Genomic DNA, 26453 nt, shown 5'->3' with positions numbered 1-26453 from the left:
TTGAAACAAAGTGAAATCTCAAATCATCTTAAATCTGCTACGAAAACTGCAGTTCTCCACCCAGCCTGACTGGTGTCCAGTGAGAGAGTCTCAACCCCCATCCTAGGTGCCTAATTAAAATTAATTAATACAGCATTTAAAAGGTATTTTAAAATAAGGAATCAATTTTTTCTTCATTTGGGAGAATATTAATGAGGAACTACTGGGAAACTAACTTAAAAACAAGAGCAAAATAAAAATACATCTTCATATGGGAAATCTGGTTTGATTTGTATGACTTTTTAACATAGTCCTTCTCCTTGCTATCAATCCTGTTCCGCATGCCTCCCAGTTTAAAGTAATTACTGTGAGAATATGGACAAGGCTTAACTACCTCTGTGCCTCAAGTCATCTCCTACAACTGAACGAGAATAAAAGGGAATAATTTTGAATATAATTTAGTGCTTCTGAGAAAAGCTACTGCCTTGCCTTGGCTAAGCAATCATCCGTAACAGAAAGGGTCGGTTTGCTGCCAGAGCGCCTTGCCCGACGCGATGATGACTGTAAAACACAGAGAATGAGGAGGAATCACAGGAGTGCAGCTCAAAACCCTCCCATCCCTGAATCCGGAGTTCTACCTCATCCGAGGCGAGTTGCTATGCAGTCTGATCGGCCTCTCAAAGATCAGTTAGGGATTTGCGGAGCTGCAGACAAGCAGGGGAGGAGGTATCCAGCCAGTTCTGCAGCCACGGACAGAGGTCCGACCTGAGCTGATTTTCATCCGGCTCTCTCCGCTGCTGACATCAGAGGAGTGGCAGGAGCAGAGGCTGCCCAAGCCTACTCAGAACTGCAGTCACACAGCAAGAGCACCCAGTGCTCCCACCACTGCTTTGCTATCAGTGTCTCAGGTAGCTCAGGTATGTTCCCACATGCTTTAGCAACATCGCTGACCACCCAGCAGATAAGCAAAGCCCAACTGCTTTGCAGGCTTTGAAAGATACAGAAATATTTGTCTTTTTAGTCTTTGTCAAACTGCTTAGTTAATGCGTTTTTTCTATAGTTCTTCCTCCACAGGATTTTCCTTCCAACCCATAACCTCTCCTCAGTTTATCTTAAAGGAATGAGTTACACTTAGCATAATCACCCATATTTGTAAGAATTAATTTAATTGTTTTGGCCAGGTGCTGGTCAAATCATTGACTGAAATTATTGATTGAAAATTTTCTTGCTGTGACAAAATGTAAATACTGGAAGAGACTACTGTTGCAGAAGAAAAGCCTGATGCTCAAATTTTGATGCTGAAATCAGGACCTTTAGTGCCGAAACTCTTGGTGATAAATAAATAAATGATATTTTACTAACAGTGAATGAATTTGTAGTTTATTACACACTTTCTTTTCAGTGCTAATTTACAGCAAACCTGTCACACAAATGCCTTAATTTTTCTGACCAGGTTTGTGTGCAATACTGTCTAAAATCAACAGGTGGAGCTACGCAGATAATCTCACTTTGTTTTATTTAATTACAGACGGTAGGGTTCAGGATTTTCCAAAATTCTTTTTTTTTTTTGGTTGGTAGCTTAAGACATGCAGCATCAGCCTGAGTCCATAAAACCACTGTCACTCCACAGCAACCCAAGACAGTAAGTTCAGTATGTGTAAGACAGTATTTCTTGTACGTGCACAGGGCAACAGAAGGCACCAGGGGAGAGCCCAGGTCCGGAAGATACGAGCAAAGAGAACCTGGCTCAGCCAGCAAAGCTACTGGTCTGAAATACACTGCATGCAAAATGACTTCAGCAAAGTACTTGGTAATGCCTAAATATATCCTGCAGGTTCCTGCTGCTTCCCCTTCTTTTGTGCCATTTTTTTCATTAGTTCTACTCTTTACTGTATTTTTTTTCTGCTGAACAAAAGTCTAGCTTAGCCTGGCAAGACAACTCCACCTTTGATCACATAATCACAGCACCAAACAGCCTGACACTAATGAAAGTTTTGCAGTCTCTGTATAGCTGAAGATACAAGGCTTTGCCTGTAACTTCTTAGTAATTAATTTTTTTTACATAAGAAGTGGAGATAAAAGATCTGCTTTTTCTGCTATGCCTTCTTTAGTCCTCAAGTAAACAGGACCTAATTACAGCTGTAATGCTACAGTTTCTTAGCTAACATCTCTTCCCCCACTCTAAAAAGGCAATTAATACTCCTAAGGGAAAAGTTTTCCTCACCCCATCCACCAACAAGAAGTTCTATACAGTCACGAGGAAACGTAAAACAAATTATTCAAAAGAAAACATTACATAATTTTAAAAATTTCAGGTGTCTAAACCATTTTCAACTCTTCTGTGCTCAAGGAAATGTTAGAGATTTTTACAAAGTAACTGTTAACGTGATCAGAGTGGATGTCGTCTTGAAGTTTGTAGGTCACAGCATATAAAAACTGACTTGAAACTTCAGAATATAGAAACTTAGGCTGATTCCCAGCAATTACTGGCATCTTAAGACAAGCAGGTCCTGCCAGTATTAAGTGAACAGAAAAATATCTATTAAAATTCTCCTACAATTATTTTAAGAGTTATGTTTTTTAATATCGTACTTGATACGAATAAGCTGCAAACTTAAAAAGGCATCAGATATTTCTTTCTAACCTCGGCACTTCTCCAGCTGAAAAGAACGATTGCAAAATCAAACATCAAACCTCAATCTCTAGCACTTTATTCGTAAGTATTTATTCATGTTCTCACTTTACAGCCCTCTCAGGCTGTGTCAATTTGAAATAAAAAAAATGGCCCAGCCATGGACCTGAATGCTAGCCCAAGACAGTCCACATCTCTCAACTATTAGTTCATTCCCTGGCTCTGTTCTGAGCTGCTTGAACTCACTCTTGCCAAAACAAACCTGCTCCTAGACGTGTTAGACCTAAGAATTATATCTGGGGCCAGTTAGTGTCGCGGGGTCAGGGGTTAGTCCCTGGCCCTTCTTCATTTAGCGGTATACATGAAGGCTGAAGGCAATGGTGACTCTGATGTCATCGGAAGTAAGATGAAAAACATATGACAATAAATCTTGCTTTTCTGAGTTGATTTTATGAGATTAAGTTAAGAATTAGCAAAATGAAATGAACTTCTTTTTTATATCCATCTCTGAGGTAGCTCCAATACATTGAAGTGGATCAAGTTCTACATGTTTTCCATAAGCTCCTTCTTTAATCACTTGACAAATATCCCACACTTCATCTCTAAACTGCCCACATGATTTTTTGACAGATACATTGTTATTCTACTGCTCTCTTCAGTGGAACGTGTTGTCTATTTTAATGAGTTGGAAAATAACCCGAAAATACCACACTTTGGTGGAAAAATGCATGACTTTGTTTAGAAAATCGTGCTTAAACCCAAAGATTTTCACTCCTCTCCCTACACAGGACCAAAATTAAAGGAGCTAATAGCAAACGTCGCACATCAGCTCATTCACATACAAAAATCTGCAACAGGCAATTGCTCAATCCACAATTCAATCTAAGATTCTTCAAAGTGCCTATATATGACAATTGTCTTCTAAGAACAGGCTAAAACTCACTGAAAATATTTATCTGTCTTTACAAGCCTTCGTTCAACTGCTCTTTTGCAACCGACCTAAATCAAAATACTGTCCTACAGTAGAAAATGCTCCACAGTGTAATTTGTCTCCAGCAAGTCCTCAGAGGTGGTTGGGCAAGGAAGACAAACCGCTGTAGGAACAACAATTACAGTACTGGAAACCTCCAGAAGCATCCTGAAGTCTTTAGACTCAGCAGGCTTAGCTTTCAGGCTGCTCTACAGAGTCAGTGGCAAGACTGCTTCCTTCCATACTAAACATGATCTTCACTGAATTGGATACCTTGAGACTGGTTGTTTCTAAATCACATCCTTTCATTTTGTGACAAGTGATATCCATCAGCTTCTGCGTTTGCAACCTGATCGCTATCCTGCTACAGAATTCTGGTATCTGCTGTTCTTTGGGAAATAATTGGAGATTGCATGAAAGAATATGTAATTTCTCACTTTCCTGTCTCAGTTTTGTGGACTGTGTTTAGATCAATAAAGTCAAACTCCCCCAGTATAACAACTCAAGTAATCCCACTAGCTATGGAGAACGTTCTAAAATACTACAGCATATTTTAATGTGTTTTTTTGCAAAAATAGTGTTTATTCTTCTAGATAGGAAGTCCGGCATTGCACATATTAAGAATGGATAATGATTTGTAACACAACAAAGGAAATCCAACAGATTTCACTCTTTTCAAATGGGTTTTAGCTTCCAGAAGTTTAGAATATGCAGAACTAAGATTATTATTTTTTTTTAATATAATAGGCATTACAATTAAAAAGCATCTTGTACTTTCTACACCTCTCTGATTTTCCAGGCATTCTTACTGGGCTTCCACCAAAATGCAATGTTTGCATTTTTTGAAAGCTACACAAATTTGGCATATTCTCATCTATGCAACAATTTATCTGAAAGTGGACAATGAAATGTATAAAATGCTTATATCACCTGTAATATATCAGCTGTATGTATCATTCACTAGTTATTATTGTTCTGTCTCTCCTTACAAAATGCTGTCTCTAGAAGGAAAAACAACTACATAAAACTCGTCTCTTAAGCCTACAAACTTTAGATGTTTCCTCAAAAAAAAAAAAGTTAATAATCCTAATAAACTAAGTACACAGGAATAAAGTCTCTGGCAGACTGGGGACTTGTATAACCAACAACTTGCAGCCCTGCGCTCCCGTTTATTTCTGGAGAAATCCCATACCCAGAGAAAAGCTGTGCTCACACAACATGCTATTCCTGCAAAAGACACCCATAGGCTTTAGTAAGAATTTGTCTGGGAATGTCTTAAAATGTTTCCCCCTCTATGCTGCTTTTGAAGACAGTTACAGTGTATGAAGTCCCTGCGAACGCGTCTCTTGTTGGAGGATCCTGCAATAAGCAATGTAGGCGGGTGAGAGCAGTAAAATTAAATGGCAAACTGTTCAATGATTTTCAGAACTTGCTGGTTCCGTGATTTTGTTCAGTTTTAGGGGAAGAGAAAACCACATCACCTGACACTGGAATAAAGAGGGAACAGCAACTTCTACTCTCGCAGGCAGTTTCTTCCCATACATGAAAGTTCAGGACACCATGTATCATAACACAAAGTATGTTTGTAACTCTTTGGGTCATTTTTGACAAGGGCAGTTTGATGAGGAATTATAATCTTATGCACAAAAAATCCTATACAATAGCCAGTATTATAGTAGACATGAGTAAACAAAGGGTTGGATTTTTTCTTCTCACAGCCATTTTTTTAACAGTAGCCTGATAATTTAAAATGTAAAAGGAAAAATGTACCACAATATTTGAAACTTTTAAAATAATCTTTTTCAGTTAAAAAATGGAAAATTTCAAGTCACCTGAAAATCACTGACCTTTTCTAATTTTTCAAAGTGTTCTCTCAGGAACTTCATGGGTCGGTCCGGCTTTGCTATGCAAAGGTTTACAATGCACTCTTTTAAGATCTGTTGGATGTTGTGCTTCTGAACATAGAGTTCACATCCCTTCAGGCTCTCATCTTCTTCCACACTGCAGGAAGAAGCAGCAGCCATCTTCAGGCTTGTAAACAGAAAACAGACCTAGGTAAGAAAATGGTGCAAGAAAGAGATAAGAGACAGTTCCCAAATCCTTTGTCAGAGAGATCTGGAGGAGCAAAAACATTTTAATATTGCCTGTTGCCTACTCAAGAGCTGTCAATTCTGAACATTTTAACATTCTGGCGCTGTAGGTGGACATGTCGAACCGTGTCATCTTTGTACAATCAAGACACCGGTAAGTACAAAAAGAGCATTTTAACTCCTAGAAGACGGTCAATCTTTGGAAATAACGGTGCAATTAATCATATAAGGCCGTGAGTTTCAAAGACAGCTATCAAATGACAGGGTAAAGCCTTGCTGTTCTATTCCCTTGGGAACTCCCTCTCTGACAGCAGAAACCCATTTTTTTCTGCAACTGAAGGGTTTTTGGTAAATGTTAACTTCTGCCTCTTCTACACGGAATGACCCTTCCCGGTCCCGGGGGAGATGGGGAGGAGGAGGCAGAGCCGCCCAAGGGAAGTTCGGTGCCTGGGGGGAAAACAACCCCAAATCTCCCTTTATTTCCCCCAGCCAGCGTACGACCGCTCCACCATAAACCAAAAACCGCGAGGGCACCTTTTATGCCGGCCTCCCAGCCGCCCCTGCCCGGGTCGCTGGAGCCCCGGGGGCGCCGGAGGCCGAGCGCGGCGCCGGGGAGCGGGCCCGGGGACAGGCCCTGGGAGGCGGGAGAGCATCCCCCGGGCCCGGGCGGGCGGATCGGCCCTTCCCGGCCCCGGCTGGGCTCGGCCAGCGCCGGAGGGAGCGCGGGGCCGCCGGGGAAGCGGGGGACGGAGAGGGCCGGTAAATACCTGGGCGGCTGGGGCCGGCTGAGCGGCGGCGGCTCCTCTCTCCTTCCCCGGCGGTGGAAGGGCCTCCCCTACCGGTATCCGCACTGCGGCCGCCGCCTCCTCCTCCCCTCGCCGCCCGCCCGCCCGGGGCCGCGGGGCGCCGCGGGGACCCCTCCCGCCCGCACCCCCCCCACCCCTTGCCGCTCCCGAACGAAGGCTCCGGCCCCGCCGCCGCTCGCCCGCAGGAAGTCCCGCCGCCGTCACTCACCGGCGGGCGCGGCCTCCCCGCCGCCTCCGCGGGAGAGGCGGCACCGACCCGCACGGCACCGCACGGCCTGGCTGCCCCGCGCCGCCACGCTGAGGACCGGCTGGTCTGGGAGGATGGGCTGGCCTTGAAAGGTGGCCTGGCCAGGAAGGATGGCGACCTGGCCGTGAAGGACAGGCCTGGCCGTGAAGCATATACCTCGCCACCAAGGACAGCCTGGACATGAAAGGTGGCCTGGCCACGAAGGACAACAGCCTGGTAATGAAGGACAAGCTGGCCAAGAAAGCTGGCCTGACCAGGAAGGATGGGCATGGCCAGGAAGAACAGGTCTGGCCATGAAGTACAGGCTGGTCACAAAGGACAATGGTCTGGCCATGAAGGATGGGCTTGGCCATGAAGGACATGCCTTGCCAGAAAGGACAGCCTTGGCCATGAAAGACAACCTAGCCATGAAGGACAACAGCCTGGTGACAAAGCACACACTGACCATGAAAGGTGGCCTGGTCATGAAGGATGGTGGCCTGGCTACAAAGGACAAACTGAACATGAAAAGTGGCCTGGCCATGAAGGATAACAGCCTGGTCACAAAACATGGGCTGGCCGTGAAAGGTGGCCTGTCTATGAAGGTTGGACATGGCCACAAGTGGATGGACAATGGAGGACAATAGCCTGGCTATGAAGGATGGCCTGGCCACAAAGGACAGCCTGGCCATGAAAGGTAGCCTGACCACGAAGGACAGGCTGCTTGCGGTTCTCACAGAATAAAGCGTGAAGAAGGACTCCACAGGCTGGCAGTAAAGATAGGAGCAGCATAACAAGAGAACAAACTCCTTTCTGGTAAATACAAGGCTATTTTAAAGGATTAATTTGAATTAGTTCTGTAGTTTATTGCACTTTAAATGAAGTACGATTAGTCAAGAAAAAGACCCTGACGACCCTTTTGGTTTGATGTGTGTTGACTGCACAGTCACCAGAGCGGCACACAAAACGCTGTGTTGTGTAAAGCGCATGCAAGTACAAAACGGACACAGTGTACATACTCATTAACTCAGGGAAATTAAGAGTAAAAATTGGAACACTGTTACAGAAACCGGTGACTTACTGCCGCTGCAGTATTGAGCCCTCCAGGGTAAAAAAAAAAAACCAGAAGGGAAAAGTGATACAAGTAACACGTGACTCGTCCCAGTCCCCGCACAGCAACACCCCCGCTGCCCGCAGCCGCGCTGCGGTGGCCGGGCACTGAGGCTCCGGCCCGGTCCCTTTGCCTTTCCGCGCCCCACGGCCGCCCCTGGGTTTCTCTCGGGTTTGCATCTCGTTTTCCCCGCGTGGCACGAATAACGGGTCCCTCTCCTGCGGGTAGCTGTCGTACCTGCTGAAACTACCGCCCTGCCTCCTCGGTGCTTTGCTTTGCAGGCCCGTCCCCCCCCCCCGCGCTGCCGGTGCCCGCCAAACCGGGGGCCAATAGACCTCGGTACAGTCCCGCCTCGCCGTAAAGCGCTGGCCCGCCGTCGTAAAAGCCTCGCGCGTCCTTAGCAACGCCTCCGCACTTCCGTGGCGACGGCGAAGCATGGCGGCGGCCGGAGCGGCCGAGGTGGCGCAGGCCTTGAGCCGGCCTCTGAGCTGCCTGCAGGAGCCCGACTGCGGCCGGGCGGCGCGGCTGCGAGCGCTGGAGGCTATCCGGGCCGAGGTGCAGGACCGGCAGCTCTCGGGCGCCGTGGTGCAGGAGGTTTTCGGGGCGCAGCTCTTGCGGCCGCTGGCGCGCTGCCTGGCAGGGGACGCGGCGGAGCGGTGCCGGGAGCTGTCCCTCCAGCTCCTCTGCCACGGGCTCAGCCACGGCGACCGGCCCGGCGAGGCGCTGCCCATCCTCCTGCCGGCCCTGGCCCAGCGCCTCTGCCCGCCGCAGGGCTCTGAGCCCAGCGAGGAGCTGCGCCTCGGCCTCCTCCAGCTCCTGAGCCTGCTGCTGCAGCGCTGCGGGGCCTCCGTGGCCCCCTACCTCAACGACGTGATCCGCATCCTCCAGGCCACCCTCCTCGACCCCTATGCCGAGGTCAGGCGTGAAAGTTGCAGGTGCGCCGTGGCCTGCGCCCAGGCCATGCCAGGTGGGGCCTAGGGATGGGTAAAGGGGGGGAGCGGTGGGCTGATGTCAGCCTGCCCTCTCCGGGGGGGACAGGGGCTGAGGCAAGGACCGGTAGGATGTTATAGGGATGCAACCAGGAGAGAGGAAGAGAGATGAGAAGCTGCACACACCCTCAGAGGTGTACTTTGTTGGCCTCAGAGGATCTGTTGGAGAAGAACCACGCCAGGGAGGGATGCTGAGCCGTTACAGTGTGTGGGTAGTGGGAGGAGGAGGTTAGAGGAGTGCACATGTGCTAGTATTCAGCTCTAATATAGTATAAAGTTAAATCTGCATGCTACATAAATGCAGCTACATTAATCACGTTGCTGTTCATAGTGTTACAGAAATCATGTTGCTCAAGATCTGTCACCCACATAGAGAAAGGCAGGTTTGAAGTTTCTTTCTCTCTGCCCTAACAGAGCACTTCCATATGCAGTCAGAATCTCTGATAAAACCCTTAATGCAAACAATTTCGCACCAGCACTACAGAGTTCGTGTTGATGTAATTCAGGCTACTGGAGCAGTGATACAGTTTGGAAATGGAAAGTCTGTGGATGATGTTCTGTCTCACCTGGCACAGAGATTATTTGATGAGATTCCCAAGGTGTGTTTTTCTTCTTTTTTTTTTTTTTTTTTCCCCTGGATTTATTTTAAATCTGTGTGGGTTTTTTGGTGTTTCCCTTCCCTCATCCCCTTCCCCAATTTTCAGCTTTCATTCGTTCAGTTGAGATATTTACATATGTTGCATACAAGCTTTGTCAATTGTAAGCTGTCCAAAGCCAAGGTTGGTGACTTATTCAGCTGCTGTCTAATTCTGCAGGTTGTTGAAGTTTCTAGGCAACTTTTTATTTTAATGGGTGCCTTCAGTTCTATCTTGAATTCTTCTGTCAGGTCTCTCTGGGACTCGGTTCTATGGCCTTTTCAAATGCTTAATAAAGACATATGGTATTGGTCCCTTAATACGATACAGTTGAAGCTGTGATTTTAAAATGTGCAACTTAATAATAACTAAAATATTGTAATTTGGGGGTGGTTGTATTCACATTATTTAACTTAGGCCTCATTTATAGTGAACAGAGGAAATTATCTTCTGGAAATGTACTTGGAAAGCTTAATATTCCAGAGAAATGTACATTTCTTACATTCTCAGAGAGATATTAACCACAAGAATTTGGCGTGTTCTGAGTTAGATCTGTATCTTGTCTTCCTCTTGGAGATGTGTTTTTGTGCAGCAGTCTAAGACTAACTAAGCCAGAGTGAGAACACAAGAGGGAGCATGATACCTTGCGTGTTGTGTAAGGTGCTTGCTGCAAGAGAAGAAATCCTGGGTTCGTGCCATTTCTTCTGAGAAAGAAAGACTTTACCAAGTCTTAAATAACAAAAGCAAACATTATTTTAATTTTTCTCTAGTATTTTCACAACATACTTAAAATAGTCTTTTTTTATCCATGTAGGTTCGACATGCTGTAACAACTGTCATTGCAGAATGGCTGTTGCACCTACGAGACAGATACTCGTATTTTCACAAGTTGATCCCTTTGTTACTTGGCAGTTTTACTGATGAAATTCCTGAAAATATGTAAGTGGAACACCCTCACCCACTCCTCCGAAATAGTTGTCTTACATGGAAGTATTTCTGTGTTCAGGCATACATTACTTGGAGGGAAAAAAAAAACAAACTCTTTTTGTTTTAAACCCAAAATGATAGCATTGTCTTCAGTTACTTCTGTTATATTGTCCTTTTATGCTACATTCAAGTAAGTGCGAGAGAGATGAAGACAGGGAGAGAATTATCCTTTGGAAGAGATTACACCTGTCCACTGAGTACAAAAGAAGCATAAACTCTCAACTTAATGTGCCTAGGTTAAATGGCAGGAATGCTTCCCATCCTTCCAGCTGAGTTTAAGAAATCTGATTTCCAGAAGTCTCATTTTAGAAGGTTTTTCTTCTGGGGGCATGATGGTATAAAACTTTTATTTTATGTCTAGGACACTGGCATGGACTTATTGGGAAAAGATAGGCTTGCAGTGGGAGAAAGAGAATGAAGAAGATCTGAAGGATAAGATGGATTTTAGTGTTCCACCATCTCATTATCCAAAAGGAGGTAAGTGTTGCACTGAAAGTGGTTTTTACTTACTGAATAATCCCTGAGAGCTGCAGTGGAGTCATGACAGCAGAGCAGGATGTGTAATATTAATTACAGGACATAATATTAGTTAATGTATAAGGGTAGCACATATAAAAAATATAATATATGGTATATATTTATATGAAATTATTTACATTATTTATATTAAATTTGAAAAAAACATTTGTTCAGTAACTACATTCATTTTTTTTCCATTCATCTCCAAATGCATTTTGGAGAAAGAGTAAATGAAAATGCCTGTGCTGAAAAAGAGGTAAAGCAGTGATGCAGAAGCAGCACAAAGTTCTGCGTTAATCAGCAGCCGGGTGAAGAATGGGCATAGAGATGACCAGAAAGGAAGGCAGGATGAAAGGACCTGTGAGCTGAGTCCTTGAATAACAAGAACTAGACACAGCATTAATGATCCACAGAACTGGTGTGGAAGAAAAATTTCCTGTGAAATTATTTCAGACTTCTCTGTGAGACACTGGGTTGCTAACTAAAACCTGCCAGCATATGTGAAAACATGGGAACAGAAACAATAATTTCCTTTATTATGCACAAAAAACTGAGATATGCAGCATGGATAGATTAGGTTTTAGTACCATATGATTTATAGGTAGCTTTAAAACAGTATGTTTGCAGTAGCTTGAAGCTTGTTTCCTGTCTCAGGTTCATAAAGTTAATGTTTAAAAATATGCATACGGGTGTTGGTGAGAGGGAGGATTTAAATGGGTCATTCATTGATTTCTATACTCATATTTAACAGAACAAAAACTCTTTTGGTGTGAAAGAACAGGTTCATGCTTGACTTGTGCCTACCTGACAATCACATCACAGAATACCCAGCAGCAAAATCCTTTCTATGACAGTTGGTTCCGGAGTACTTCTTTGAAATTACACTTTTTTTTTTTTTTTTCCCCCCTTTAAAGTTGTTTTACTCAGTAATGCTTGAATGAAAGGGGAAGCACTTCATAATGGTGACTGGTTTGACAGAACTGTTTAGCTTTGAAGACAGTCAAGTTGATCTGTTATCCTTTCCAATTTTTTTCTTTCTTCCTTATTTTATGTATAATATTACCTAAGGGGTTTGTAAATGGTAAAGAATGCTTTTGCTTCCACTGCTGATGGCAGAACTGTTTGGGGTTTTTTTTGGCAGTCAGAGAATTTTTTTAACCTACATAAACTGATGAAGTTGAGTGTCTAAGCTCCAGTCATTTATTTTGCAATGACCATGTGAAGGTCATAAAAGGCTTCATGTGCTGGTCCTTGACCCAGCTGTTACCGTTTCTGTTGCCAATATTGTTGTCTTGTTCAGTTTTCTCTAGGTGTATGTTGGGTTTTGTGTGTGTGTACACTGCTTTGTTATTTGTTTGGGTTTTTTAGAAAGGGACATCTATCAAGTACTGCATAATTATATGATATGTACTTCCTGAAATAGTTTTCTTAGCACAATAAATATGCTTCACGAATTTGGGCAACATTCCAGCCCTGCATTTAATTGACTTTTCATGCATCTCGCTTGGTAGAATGATGCAGTTAAGGCTTGAATGTACGTATGTACACACACATATATATGTATATGTACATGTAACTAAAGAACATTTTAAAGAAATGACCTGATAACTTTTGACTTGAGTCCCAAGTGAATGGTGACTTTCAGATATAATTTCTTGCTGCTTATCTTTACCTCCAAATTGTATATCTTATTAACAATCGGGCTTTATGTCACAAAAGAAGAAAAATGAGAGGAAAGGAAGATTGGCTATTTAATCTTACAGATACAAAACTTTATCAGACACACTAATATATCTTGGTTTCAAGTAATAATTTGTGTTATCTTACCATAGACTGTATATGGATAAGTTGTTGTTATTATGTGTGTCCTTCCCCTGTGTTTCCCCTCCATGAACATTTGTATTTTTTTTTATAATGTGATGATATATTTTAATACTTTGTTGCCATTTTCTCTGACTTATTTAATGTACTGGAATATCTTTTTACAACTGTGAGTTTATAGTACACTTTACTTAACTATCTTTGTCCAGCTGTCGAGCTAATGAACCTGACATATGAGCCCCCCAGTGCTTTGATCTCACCGTGACAGATACTGCAGGTCAGAGGAAGAGCAGAGTTAGACCTCATGCCTGGTGTCATCCAGCCAACTGAGTCGCTTTCCTTTGAGCACAGCAGTCGTTGCCTTAGGATAGAGGTGCAGACAGTTTATAGCAGCGAATCTTTGACAGGAGTAGCTACAGGGATAAATGCCTGCAGTTGAACATCTGAAATGAAGGAACTGCTGATAAAGAATGGTCCAAATTCTTTAAGCAAAACTCTGCCTCAGGTCGAATAGGATGCCAGGCTGTATTTGCTGTCTCAAGTTGATTTCTTTATTTGACCTTTTGCTATTCATTGTCAGTTTTCATAATCCAAAATATTATCCTTCATTGACAAAATAAGAAGCAATTCATGTCCTGATGCTTGAAATTTTTTCATTTTCCCCACTCTAGGTATTTCATAGGCATTGCCCTTTTGTATTCTTCAGGCCATTTATTTTAGTTCATTTTCTTTATAGCATTTGTAGTTACATGGACGCATGCAGGAAAATTATGCTAAGACAACTCAGTCATTTCCTTTCTAAGTATTTACAGGAGAACTCTGTATCAGAAATAAAAATGTATTCTGACATCCAATGTTTTTTGACGCCTCGTAATGACTAATGTTTCTTTCTTAAAACAGCGTGTGAACATTGTGAGTGGCAATAATAAATTGGTGGTTGTCAGAGAACAGCTTTTCAGATTTTGTCTGGATAAGCCTGAACCATGTAAAGTAAAAAAATTATACTGTAGAGAAAGTCACTAAAAAGTTTATTACAGTTCTTTGGAAAGTGCTGTCATAGCTTTATGTGTGAAGTACAGAAGTGGAGTTTTGATAGTTGCTTGTGATATTGGCCAAGTTATTCCTCTGAGTCTCAGTGATTTATAAAAGAGCCAAGATATAAATATGATGCTTATCAGACAGGACAGTAAGCATTTTTGGGGAAGTTAAGTTTATTAGTTCTCTAGAAATCTACATCCTCTACTGAGGTAGGGAATATGTATATGTAACTGTTTGAAAACAAAAAATAACAACAACAACAAAACCCCACTTTCCACAAAATCTTTACAAATTAAATTTAATCTAGGGGGGAAAAAAAGTATTTCCCCCAACTCATATGTAATCTTTCATTTCTTTTTGAATGTGTTATTTAATATAAAAATCAGACAGAGATTGAAGAGATGTGCCAGAGCGAGCCACTTTTCCTGAAAAAGCCTTAGCAAAAAGATTGTCTAATAACTGTGATTTTTAAAATAGTATCAATTCTGTTGGTTTGATCTATTTATTACACAGCACTTGTACAAGTCATAATACACTTTCCACTTTTAATTTGCTAAATACACTTTTAACCTTTTCCTTTAGAGGGCACAATTGACATCATCTGTTTTACTGCAGTTCATGTCCCCTGCACTATTTGTGGCTTCTACCTTTCTTTTTCCCTCCCAATTACATTTAACTCAGTGATAACTCAACATTTGCATTTGAAAGTCTTTCTTCTGTTTTATCTCTGTGTGTTTCACTTTATTTTTTAATGGGATTTGTGTTGCTATAAAAATTAAAAGGAAATTATTAAGCTATGTTTTCCAGAGTAGGTAATGTCCCATATTCATTTAAGTTCTCTCTCTCTTCCCCTACTGTAAACATTTCAAAACACATGATCAAAATCACCATTCAGTAATAAACATATACATTTTCAGAGAGGTGTGTGGAGTTTAAATTCAGCAGTATGTGTTAAAGAAATGCAGCTTGCACAGGTAAATTCCTCAGCAGCATTTGGAATATTTTGTTCCATACTGAGGCAGACTCCCATAGCTCTTGTCTCAGAGCCTTTAAACTTTTCTGAGGATTAATGTGCATTGGCTTTTCCTTTGCTATTTCTTTTTCTTTGATTTGTTTTGGTTTGTATGTTTTTTTTTTTCTAGTGACTCGACCAGGACTAGGTTGTCGGGAACTTGTGTCAAGAAACCTGCCCAAAATTCTTCCAGGTCTCTGTCATGATATAACAGACTGGGTTGAAAGCACGAGAATAAAAGCATCCCAGCTTCTGTATACGTTACTGCTGCATGCAGAGGATCACATAACGCAACACATGGAGCTACTGCTTAGAACTTTGTACCAAGCATGCTTGGATGAAGAAAGTGAAGTGGTGAAAAATGTAAGTTTAATCTGTTAAAGCATCTATTGTACACTGAATGAAGACTCTATCTTTTATAGTTCTGAGTCTGTCTTCTGAGGGTTGACCTTACCTTAGGTCCCTGGAAAGTGCCCGTGGCTGAAGAATTGAGCTCAGGTTTTTATGGGTGTAAAAACATGTGAACGTTATACTTATTTAATTACTATGTTAAAATAAGTGTATTCTTTTATTACTGGTATGAAGGCCAATAGTAAAGTTATTTAAATACTATTTAGTTTATATGCCAACCCCATGAAGCATTGATAATGATCTCTTTAAAAATCATAAGCAGTGGATTAAAGTATAAAAGCCTCGGGGCAACAAATTCCATTTAAAAAAATGTGCAGGTCATGCCCTTTCAAGTTAACTTCACTTATCTCCCCCTGCTGCATAATCCAACCGTAATTCCAAGCAAATATTGAGGTATGTTTATTCCGTTGACTTTACGCTTGTAAAATGCCTTTTTTTTCCATGTTTTTTGTGAGGAATAATTAGTATCATTTTTTTTTCTGACAGTTGATGCTCTCAACACTTTGATCAACAATAAATCAATAAACAAATGTAGCTGAAGACGTTAGATAAATTTAGCAGAAGAGAGGTGATACGAATGTTCTTCCAATTTTAAGATAAAATCTTCTGTTCATATTTCTACACAAGCATATGTATAATAACATATATATAACATATGTATAATAAAAAAAATATCCCTGTAACTTACTTTTAAGCTACAAATGTTATTGCTTCGGGAAATTGGAAGAATGCATTCTACTTACTGGATGCAAGTAGTCCAGCTAATGTCAGAAAAGTTGATTTCCTAGATCAGGCTTTTCTTCAGGTTCCTGCTGCCAGTTGAGCTATACAGACTGCGAGATCTGTGAAATGGCACAGTAGCTGACTGTATTTATATTCGTGCACCTGATTGTAAATATTGGGTGTCAGTCAGAGAGTAAGCTCTGGTGTGACCGTATCTCATGTGGAATACAATGTACCAAAGTGTGTGCAAAGCAGAGATAAGATCAAGGGGTGTGAGTATCACAGGGAATACACAGTAATTTAAGCCTTTTCAGTTGAAGTAAGAGATTGAAAGCAGTGGGAAGTTCCCCCATGGCAGTGCTTCCACACTAAAAGTCGGTGTCAAAATATAGTACAATAATAAAAAAATTCCTCTTCCAGGGTTTTATTGTTGTTACTTTTAATAGACGGGTGGTGGGTGCATTGAGAGCATTCCTCAGAACAGCATTTGGAGGACAAAATGCTAAGCCACTAAATCTGCAACATCTGGATATTTTAAGCTAGAGACTCTATTACACTGGAAGTTGTGCACTTCATTTCTGTGTATTACTTTCTCATGAAAGTTTGTCTGATGCTGAGAGGAGTGCTTGCATGCCTTATTATGTGCTTACTGAACACATGTCAAGAAAATTTCTTCATGCATATAATCATTACTGAGCGAGTGGAAAAGGCCTACAAGGCAACTGCTGAAGCAATTAAAGTAACAACTGGAATCATAAAAAGAAAAAGCCCATGATATGTTGAATAGTCTTTGTGTTTTCAGGAAAATTCTCAAGTTATTCCTGTTCTTTTTTTCAGTGTGTGAAAGCAGCAGAATTGATTGGAACGTTTGTCAGCCCGAAGGTGTCGTTGAGATTAATCACATCAGCCTTTGAGAAGACACCTAAGCCATCTTGTATAATGGTTCTAACTGCAGTGATTCGAGGTAGCCCAAAAGAAATCTTACAGCCTCATTTGACTGATCTTGGCAACACACTATCACAGCCTGGAGTTTGTCAACGATCTGAAGAGGTAAGGATAATTGAAAAATACACGACAGACCAAAGTTTTAGACCAGTGGTTCTCCAGCTTATTTTTTCCCATGTTCATCCTAAATGGTCCCATTCCTATCTCTCCCTTGCACACCTACCCCACCCTATCTCAGGACAGAGTTGCGTACGTGTGCCTGACACAAAACAGGAGCTTCCCTATCCTCCCTGAGCTGTGTTGTGGTCTTGTCATCAAATCTGCTGTTCCCAAAAACTTGCTAGCTGTCCATCCTCTCGGCAAATGTGGGTTCAGGTTTGAGAACTGCTGTAAAAAGCTTCAGATAGTGGGAGGCATGACAGGGAGAGAAGAAACTGTTTAGTATGTACTACACTAATAGAGGACTGCCTTGGCTGATCCAGGGGCAGAATTTAACCCATGTTTTGAAATGCCTTGTGTTTACAATCCAAACACGATCATATATTTCGATCCTGATCAGCAAAAATGACTGAACACTTTTCACAGTCCATTGTAACTGGCATGTCAGGTTTCCCAAGAAAGTCACCTTATTTTTATTTTGTATTATTAATGTTTTCTGTTTTAAAAGGAAGGTACCAGTATGCTTACATGTACATTTAGGAGAATACTCTGTAAACTGTTTAGCATCGTTCCTTTTCTTTAAATGACAATCTAGGAGGAAGGCCTTTATAAATAGAAATTTGCTCTCAAGTGTATCCTTAACTAATGGCTGAGCCTGAAGACTGTTTTCATTTTAGCACATGAAGAATATTATCAATTGCTGTATAAGGAGGTTAGAGCTTCTTTTAAATATGGAATGTAGATTGGTAACTTCCAGGATTATTATTTTTGTTCCTTCAATTGCTTGGATATGGAAACAGATCTGTTAAATATGTGCAAGAATAATCCCTACAATTTCCCTCACAAATTAAATCCCATCTTTCATTCCACCATAAGTTTCTTAGGCCTGTGCTCTTAAAATGACCAAAAAAGGGCCAGTGCTGTGCCTTCAGAAAACTCTGACTTCGTGTCAGGTGCAGACTTCCCTTTAAAACAGTTATTCATGTGTGTAGACTGAATCTAGTGTAATTGTCTTTTTGAGCCAATGTAAGATATATATTTGAAGTTCTTACCTCATTAGGTTTCTTTCCTAACGGAATATGTACCAGTGATGCAGGAATTAACCTTAATCTCCATGAAGCCTCTGATGATTAGGAATGCATATAACTGGAAGCACTGTGACCTGATTGTTCAAGTAACAATTCCCTGAAGTACATATGCAAAATTGCTATGAGGTCTTAAGCTTACCACTTCCATTTGGCATTAGATACAGTAGACACATTCATCTGCAGCTGAAGCGTTTGGCGGAATTGTTCTAGTCTTTGGTCTTGGAAAACAGTTTTTCTCTATTTTAGACAGCGAGTGCTGCTTAGACACTGTTTAGCTAAGGATTGACTGTGTCCACGAGATTAATAACACTTATAGCTAACCTATTCCTAGACTTAATTTATTTTCTGGAAGTAAATTTGTAACAATGGCCCCTTCTGTTCATTGAATGTAATCTGACAGCTTCATGAAATATCTGATGCACTTTATCATAGAAGTTATTGCAAACTAACTGACAACAATATTGACTTCAACTAGTATCAGTTGGATCAAGATAACATGCATTATATTGCATCAAATGAGAGAATTTGGCTGACATAAAAGGAGTCACTCAGGTTTTCTTGGTTTATGTATTTAACCATTATTGTTCCATTCAAAATAGTCAAACATAGAATAATATTTGAAAGACTTGTAACAAATACGTTATTAATTAACAAATTGCACTTCAGAATGAGAAAGTACTATCAGTAAGCATTCCAAAATGCTTTGACGTTTCTATTCACAGTGGAGCCATTGTGTGAGTAAGAGCAGGGTCATTTATTTTGTTAACAGGACAAGGTAAATACAAACAAACTGTGTGGTAGGAAGTTTATGTTGTATTCTATAAAATGTAGAATGTAGGTAATCAAAAGAACTAGCATGAAATTATAAATATGTTACCAATTTAGGGGATTATACAGTGCTCAGATTTTATTACTGTCATTTCCCATATCTCTGACTTAATGAGAATATGTTTTGTTAGAAAATATAACCCATTCGTGCTTTTATTAAAAAATAGGTCTTTTATATGGAGCAGTTGCTGTGTTGTGTACAAGCATTGATTGAAGTATCCCAGGAAGACTGCAAAGAAATTAGCTTGCAGCTAATGAAAGTTTTGGTGACAATAATGGCAATACCATGTTCTCAGCACCTTAAAGAAAAGGTAAACTATGAGCTATTTTGTTGTGTTTCTGATTTTTACTGTTGATAGGACACTTTGTTTAAACACAGCCATAATTATTTGTCTTGCTGTTAGGTTTAAACCACAGAAATCCTTAACTGAGAGCTCATCCACAGAGATTAGTAGTTTGAAATGATTTGGTGTTGCATGACCTTAACTGTACCCTCTGTCTGTCTCCTCATCTTTTTACATAGCTGAAATTACTTTGGGTTTAGTCTGCTTAAAACAGATAAAGGCAACTTTTCTAGAAGGATAAATCATTAAAATCTTATTTGTAAGAGCTAAGAACTTGTACAATACTACTAGTCTTGTTTGGAAATTGCTTATTTTTCACCTCTGCATATGTGTGTGTGCATATAGCAATCTGTTTTAAAAATGTATAGAAATATAAAAGTTAAATATTCAGATATACGTATAACTTCAAATTCATCAGAATCACTCTGTTAGAATGAGGGAAGCATGAGGAAATACTTAGATTCTGTATTTAGTCATACAACTGTTCTGCAAAGGTCTAGCCCTCTGGCACTGTTCTGGTGGGGGGGTTAATATTTAGAAGTCACTGTGAAGATTGAAAGATCTATGAATGTTATAATTTGACAGTCAAAATATTGATATTTCTGCTTGCCAAATCAAACAGTTCATAGTTGTTAGGTGCTACAGCTATTTCTAGACAACAGTTTGAAGATCTCAGTTGAATGCTGAATCCTGCAAATCCACAGGGCTGTAATTAAAATTAGCAGCAACAGAGACTAGAGTCTTAGAGGTTATTTCTTCTGTGGAGCTGGAAGACAAAATAGTGCTAGTGTTAGGGTGGGACTAAAACTGAGGTTAAAGTCTAGGGCAACAGTGGTGCCAGAAGAGCTGAATGTAATGTTGCATCTTGCAAACACTGTAAGAGTAGAATGTACACTGGTATTTCTAAGGCAAATATTAGCTCCTACATAAGTGTGGTCTGCAGAAATCTGGTTAGTATCCGAGTTTGCCTGACATAACAGGAAAGCATATTACTGGGGTGAGAAACTTAGGAGTTGGCTTTGTTGCTACATCTTGTAAGGCTTGTTCGCTGGCTGTGGGCTGTACCAGTGGGGAGTAATAGCTCATGGTTAGTCCAAGGTTGTGCATCTCTCACTGTGCATACTGTGTATGATTAATACCAGAATTAAGTTTGAAGTTGGGTTTATGGTTTGGGACAGCGGAGCCTGGAGAATTATGCTTCTTCATAACTTTGGTTGAAGGCCCATAGAGTTAGAATATGTGCTGGTTCTGAGAAGGGCTGTAGAACTCAGTTTTATTTTGTGGACAAAACTGCCCAGTATGGGTTTGTAGGCTATAGTTATGGCTAGATTTCTTTTTTTTAAGTGTGTTTAGATTAGGTATCAGAATAGATGACTTGATATACATTACTGGAGCATGGGAAGCTCATGGTTGGATGGGGGCTGCCATTGGCCTAGCAGAACACTTTATTTGGGTGGATATTAATCACTGGACCATGGTTTAGGTAAAGTTTTGGGACAAGAGGTGTTTGAGAGTTTATGCTTGTTGCTGGATTCTGCAAAGCCTTGGGCACGCTGTTGGTTCTGGTTGAACTGGTGACGCCTGCTTTTTTTAGGTGGCTATAAGTCACTGGATTGTTGTTAATGTTAGTTTATACACAAGAGCACACAAGTGGCCATGAAAAAAACTAAAATTTATTTTCTGACTGTTGGAGAACAAATCACCTACAGACCAAGAGCACTACTAGCCTCTAAAAAGCGGTAGTTTCGCAATCAATTTTTTTATCTTTGGACAAAGATCAGACTGATTTTTACAGTAGTTGACCTTTTTACCTACCTACTAGAACAAAAAATTTGAAAGTTACAGGAATGCTTTAAAATCAGGGACACCTGTAGATACCCTCATAATAGATGAGCTTTTTTAGCTAAACATTATCTCACCCCCTTATTTCTGTCTTCCTCTTTCTTCCCCAAGCTAAATATCAAATAAATCAGCAAACCATCCTCATGTAGTACAATTGTGACCTATCCAAGTTGTCTTTTATCAAGTGTGTGCCTTAAATGCGGTGGCTGTTTTCCTTCCTTTTCTCTTGCTCCCAGGCATGGTATTCCAAAGGCCTGCATAGCATCAGTATTTATGGCCCCATAGCTGACAGGCTGCTTCCAAGGAGGCATGCACTTAGAAAACTATTCTGAGGAAAGTAAGATAGAACAAAGCTTAGAACAAGTATTGCAAAGACTTTTGCAGGTCAAAGAGGTATGGCATGAAGATCTGTCTCATGGAGAGCCAGTGTGAGAGGGGAGCTGGGGGGAGTTGTTTGGTTTTTTCAAACAATCTGTCCCCGTAAGTCTTGGACACATGGATCTGGTATATTTTGCAGTGTCTTGTCTGTTTAGTCCTACAGTGGTCTATAAAGTCAGCAATGTCCATTTAAAACCTTACCAATTCATACTCCTACAAAGAAAGCAGTTTCATAGAGATAAATCTGGGTTTTCAAATATGGAAAAGTTAATTTCCCAGGATTATTAAGGTTTGAGATGTTCCTGCGGTTACAGATTATATTTAAAGTTGACAGGACTTTGAAAGAGAATCCTTTTTCTCATTAGCCTTTCTTTCACCTAGGCAGATACAAAATCTAGCAACAAGATTACATAATTGCAATATTTCAAATTTGTCGCAAAGACAAATATGGCTTGAATTTTATTTTTTTTCCCCCACTTTCTAACTATTCTAAAACTTCAAAGTGAGCTGTGCAACTTATAGAAGGCAAGAAGTACCTGTTAAAATAGCTTAAGACTGTATAAAACAAATGTATCTAGCTTTACAGGTGTAAGTTTGTTGTTTGGAAGTCTGTGTCCAGAATAAAAAAATTTTACATATAAATGTAAATTATTCAAAACTTTGCATTATAGAATTTCAATTCAGGCTTTACTCTACGGGGACAGAAGACTACAGAAATATCGGAGGCCACAAGGGATGTGACTTGACTGTGGGTCTTGCTGCTCCTCGTACTTGTGTGATTTTTGGCCCCTTTGCTTTGTGTTCATCAGTGTTTCTGGTTGCTTGGGGCTAAGGGAAAAGATCAAGACCACCAATGAAGCACTTTGGTATCGTGATGAGGAGTATGGTTTATAGCCCCAAATAGGCTGACGCTGTATCAGTTGTTAGAGTCAGTTAAAAGCATGTGTTGAGCTTGTCAGTGGTTTAACTGGTGACCTAGAGATAGCATAGGCCACTGATAATGAAAGAAAATGTTATCTTGGCTCTTCTTTCGGCACACGTTGATTATTGGCATGAGAATAATGTATCATTAAACTTGTTCACTTTAAAATAATAGGAAAGAAAATCACCCTTGCACTTTTTTCTTTTTTTCTTTTTTTTTTTTTTTTTAAACTATGAGACACTTCTTAATGAGAAGATATACATTGGTCTATGGGTGTATTTAATTGATTCTCTTTTTTTTTTTTAATTGCACTCTTGAAACTACTTGAAAAGTTTATTTTAAATCACCTGTGAACAATGTATTATTTTGTATCTCTCCTGTTCAATGGAAAAAAACATCTTGCAGATTATGTTGAGGTTAATAATGGGGAACAGTTTCTGTCTTGACACATTCTGTCATGTAAAATGTTCCAATTAATTTGCAGGTAAATTAATATTTTACATATAAGTTACTCTGAGTTGTTTTGGTTGGCTGGCAGAATGCTTCCAGAAAAGAGAAATTTATTGTGCTTGAGGCAGGCAAACCAGCTGTAAGAGACCAAACCACCTTTGTCCTTAGCAAATCCTGATTATTTTTTTTTCTTTTCTTTTCTTTCCTCTAGAAGTCTCATTTATTTTCCCGACATCTGGTACTTCCATAATAGCATCTTTCAGGCAAATGATTAGTCTGTAAAATTCTAAAGGTCCTAGACATGTTTCACCTAACTTGTGCGGTTGAGTTCAGTTTAAAAATACAAAAAATATTACTACAATTTGTAGTTCTACTGAACCACTTAGAATCAAATGATGTCACTCATAGTGCTGCACTCCATCTTTCCCTGCTAGAGCTGGCCATGCTGATAACATATGGGTTTTTTCTCATGGGGTTTCTAATGATATCTTGCTCCTCATTCTTGATTCACTGTTCCACTGAAATCACTAAGATGCTGCTTTCAGCATGCTTTTAATCTCTTCCTTAGAGAAGTCTTATACCTCTGGTAGGAGTCTTCAGGAACTGTAAAAGCAAATTTTCCTTTGCTTTGAAATACATCTGCTACAAGTTATTAAGAAAATCTATATACTTCCTTGCCAAGCATGATCATGTCTGGAACTCATTTAGTAGTTCTTTTATATAAATGTTTTATTTGCCTGTCTCATGGAATAGTCTAAATGTAAATATATTTCAAATGTAATAGTGAATTTTGGTACTTCTCCTAAGCAACAGAACTTGAGAATTTCAAAATGAACCTGCCCACCTACTGTAAAGAGAGAGTTTCTTGCATTTTTAAAATTGGCCAAAAAAAAGGACGGGCAAGACCATGTCTTTTTCGAGCTGCGACAGCAATAGTTTTTGGAAGCAGCCGTAGTCTGCTAGATGGGATTGTGAGAAATTCCCTCTATGTTAATGTTTTAAAGCATTCTTAAATTCAGGAGAAAAATCACCGTATCCTTAAAAGTAGTAAGAGCATTTTTATGATGTGGGTAGTTTTTGGATAGATTTTCACATGGATTTGCTATTATGTTGCTGTGTTCCTTATAATTTAATTTTGAAATCAGGGCAATTGTTTCACTTTGATTTAAAGTTAATGGATGTAGTATAGGAAGACACTGAATACCAATCTTGATTGTCCAAGTAGAAGCTATGGAAATCTTTAATATTGTTTCAGTTAAGTTAAAGTATCCTGTCTCTGTTTTAACAGGTAGAGGAAACAATGTCTTCATTAGCTAAAGTGCAGCAATTGGATGGTTTTATTTATCTCTACAAACAACATATAATTCAGCTTATGGAATGGGTTTCAGTGTCACATGATAGTTGGACCTGCTATTCTCCAGAAATATTACAGTTAGAGGTCATCACAACTCATTCAGGTATGGCTTATTTAGTAGTTATAAAAAAAATAACATAATCTCCATAGCCTGCAGACACATTGTGGTTTATAATGAGTAGTGTAATATTCAGAAACTTCACAAGAACATGGTGGAAAGCAAAACCATAAATGTTGAAGTAGCTCAAATTCCTTGCCTGCAAGGAGCATCCTGAAAGCACTTAGATAAAAGTACACTTTCAGGTAAATGGAACAGGTAAGAACTATGGGGGACAAACTGATGTAGCTTATGTGTCCAAAAATATATCTATTTTTCCCATCAATTCACTGCTCTTTATAAAAGATACTGTCTTTCTGTACAAACATTTCCTCACGTACCTTCTTCAACACTCTACTGTGTACAATTAGTTAAAAAGCAGATTTAGACAGCTACTTCAGCTACAGATGAAGTATTATTATTGCTACTGCAGATAGTTAAATGTGGACAGGTATGTTTTAAGGGACTGTATCTTCTGCATTTAATCCTTGAATCTCAAAAAAAAAAGCCTCAACAAACCTTTGTGAAGCACTTTTTTTTTTTTTTTTTTTTTTTAATCTGTGGAAAGAACAAAAAGTTTTTTCAGTGCAAGATCTGAGAGGCTAGCTTTTCTGTATATTTGCCCTCCCATTTCCATGACTGAGGGACTTCTAGACAGTTGTCTCTGTTTTCCGTAATGCTAAATAAATCATCAAATGTCTGAGCAAACATTTTGGCTTGCACCCAACACTGGTAATATGCTATTGTCTGTGTTTTCTGTCTGACACAGCAGCTCCTAGAGCTATTTTTTTTTCCTTTCTTTTCATTCCCACACATAATGTTGTTTTTAATTGGGTTTACTTGTTTCAAATTTCTCAGTTTTTACTGTTTATCAGGAATGTATGCTTAAGCTGAAATTAACAATGTAGTTTTTTTGTTTATTTTTCATCTGTTGAATTTGCTGTTATCAGTTTGATATAATAGTAGTATCTTTTAAATGTCTCAGAACTCACATGAAGCAATGTATTTTGAATAAATTCTCTGAAAATAAAGACCTATTTGTTAGCACAGAAAATCAGCAAACTGCAGTTCAGCACCCTGTGTTACTTCAGTCTAGACACTGAAGACTTGGGGTTTTTTATTATTATTTTAAACATTAAATTTCCAGCTATTATTAAATGCCAGTGAACTTGTTTTGGAATCTTGAATACTTCAATCTGTCCATTCTGTGTGTGAGGAATATTCTTGTCATCAGAAATGCCAAAGTGTTGTGTCTCCTTCCGGGGGGATTTTCTGAGTGACTGGGGTTGTATGGAATGTGCATCACAGGGAAGCAAAGCTGAAGAAGTTCCTAGAGGAAAGTAGTTTATTGCAAGCCTAGAGCAGAAGGAGCATTCTACAGCAAGAAGCTTTAGAATAAAACGTGTATGTCTATATGTATTCTTCCTCTTGAAAACCATGTGGGTATTAATCATTATCAAGGAGAAAGACACAAACTTCCTTCTCTTTTGGGAAAATCACTTATTTGAATGTTGGGATAACAGCTTGGCAGAGACGGGGACAGAAATCATCATAGGATGTTAAAATGTTAATAAACTAGAGAATATGGAAAATATTTTAATTTCAAATAGTAGCTTCTAAAAATTTGTTGTATCTTAGATTATCTTGTAAGAATACAAATAAACATGGAGAAATAATACTGCTGCAATAATTCTACTATCCAAGTTTTGAGCCTGACTCTTTCCAACATGCCCCTTCCTGTACCTCTGAGAGTCATGAACACCTCTCCTGCTGCACATGGGAAAATTTTAAAGAAGAATCTGTTGTTTGGAGTGGTATCATGGTCATACCAGATTCAGGATAATTTTTCATTAAGTTCAATAAAACCAGAACTTTGTGCACAGCCTCAAGCTTTCAGAGCTACGTAGCAAACAGCATTCATTCTCCCTGAATGCATTAGTCTACCCAAAATGTCCTGCTGGTCCCAGCAAGCAGCAGATGCCATTGGTATGTCTGTGCTACATAATGCAATGTAGTGCAGCAGTACCAAGCTGGCTAAATGACACGTGGGTAAACCGATCTTCAGGGAGCACCATGCTGCCGTGGCTAAGACTGCGG

The 26453-nt window shown here is 40.0% G+C and overlaps 2 protein-coding genes across 3 annotated transcripts in view; one reads left to right on the top strand and one right to left on the bottom strand.

Annotated features, from left to right (window-relative positions):
* PRKAR1B (protein kinase cAMP-dependent type I regulatory subunit beta) overlaps positions 1 to 7724 on the bottom strand; it is a 100118-nt gene extending 92394 nt beyond the window's left edge. The window contains exons 1-2 of one of the 2 annotated variants that reach the window (XM_086760019.1): positions 6439 to 7724; positions 5429 to 5612 (exon numbers count right to left, since the gene is read on the bottom strand). In XM_086760019.1, coding sequence (XP_086616145.1) covers positions 5429 to 5605 — 177 coding nt within the window. In that variant the 5' untranslated portion in view covers positions 5606 to 5612; positions 6439 to 7724. Of the gene's footprint in view, positions 1 to 5428; positions 5633 to 6438 lie in introns of both variants that reach the window. The other variant, XM_086760018.1, reaches the window with a different exon arrangement.
* A 525-nt stretch (positions 7725 to 8249) lies between these two features.
* Positions 8250 to 26453, top strand: part of DNAAF5 (dynein axonemal assembly factor 5) — a 29014-nt gene continuing 10810 nt past the window's right edge. Inside the window, exons 1-8 of the mRNA XM_010117296.2 lie at positions 8250 to 8781; positions 9218 to 9402; positions 10253 to 10377; positions 10787 to 10902; positions 14946 to 15178; positions 16787 to 16999; positions 19137 to 19280; positions 24194 to 24362. Coding sequence (XP_010115598.2) covers positions 8250 to 8781; positions 9218 to 9402; positions 10253 to 10377; positions 10787 to 10902; positions 14946 to 15178; positions 16787 to 16999; positions 19137 to 19280; positions 24194 to 24362 — 1717 coding nt within the window. The remainder of the gene's footprint in view (positions 8782 to 9217; positions 9403 to 10252; positions 10378 to 10786; positions 10903 to 14945; positions 15179 to 16786; positions 17000 to 19136; positions 19281 to 24193; positions 24363 to 26453) is intronic.

This window comes from Chlamydotis macqueenii, chromosome 15, assembly GCF_036417535.1.
Source record: "Chlamydotis macqueenii isolate bChlMac1 chromosome 15, bChlMac1.mat, whole genome shotgun sequence".
Taxonomy (NCBI): domain Eukaryota; kingdom Metazoa; phylum Chordata; class Aves; order Otidiformes; family Otididae; genus Chlamydotis; species Chlamydotis macqueenii.
Note: the sequence above shows the minus strand (reverse complement) of the source record. Positions and strands in the feature narration are given on the sequence as shown.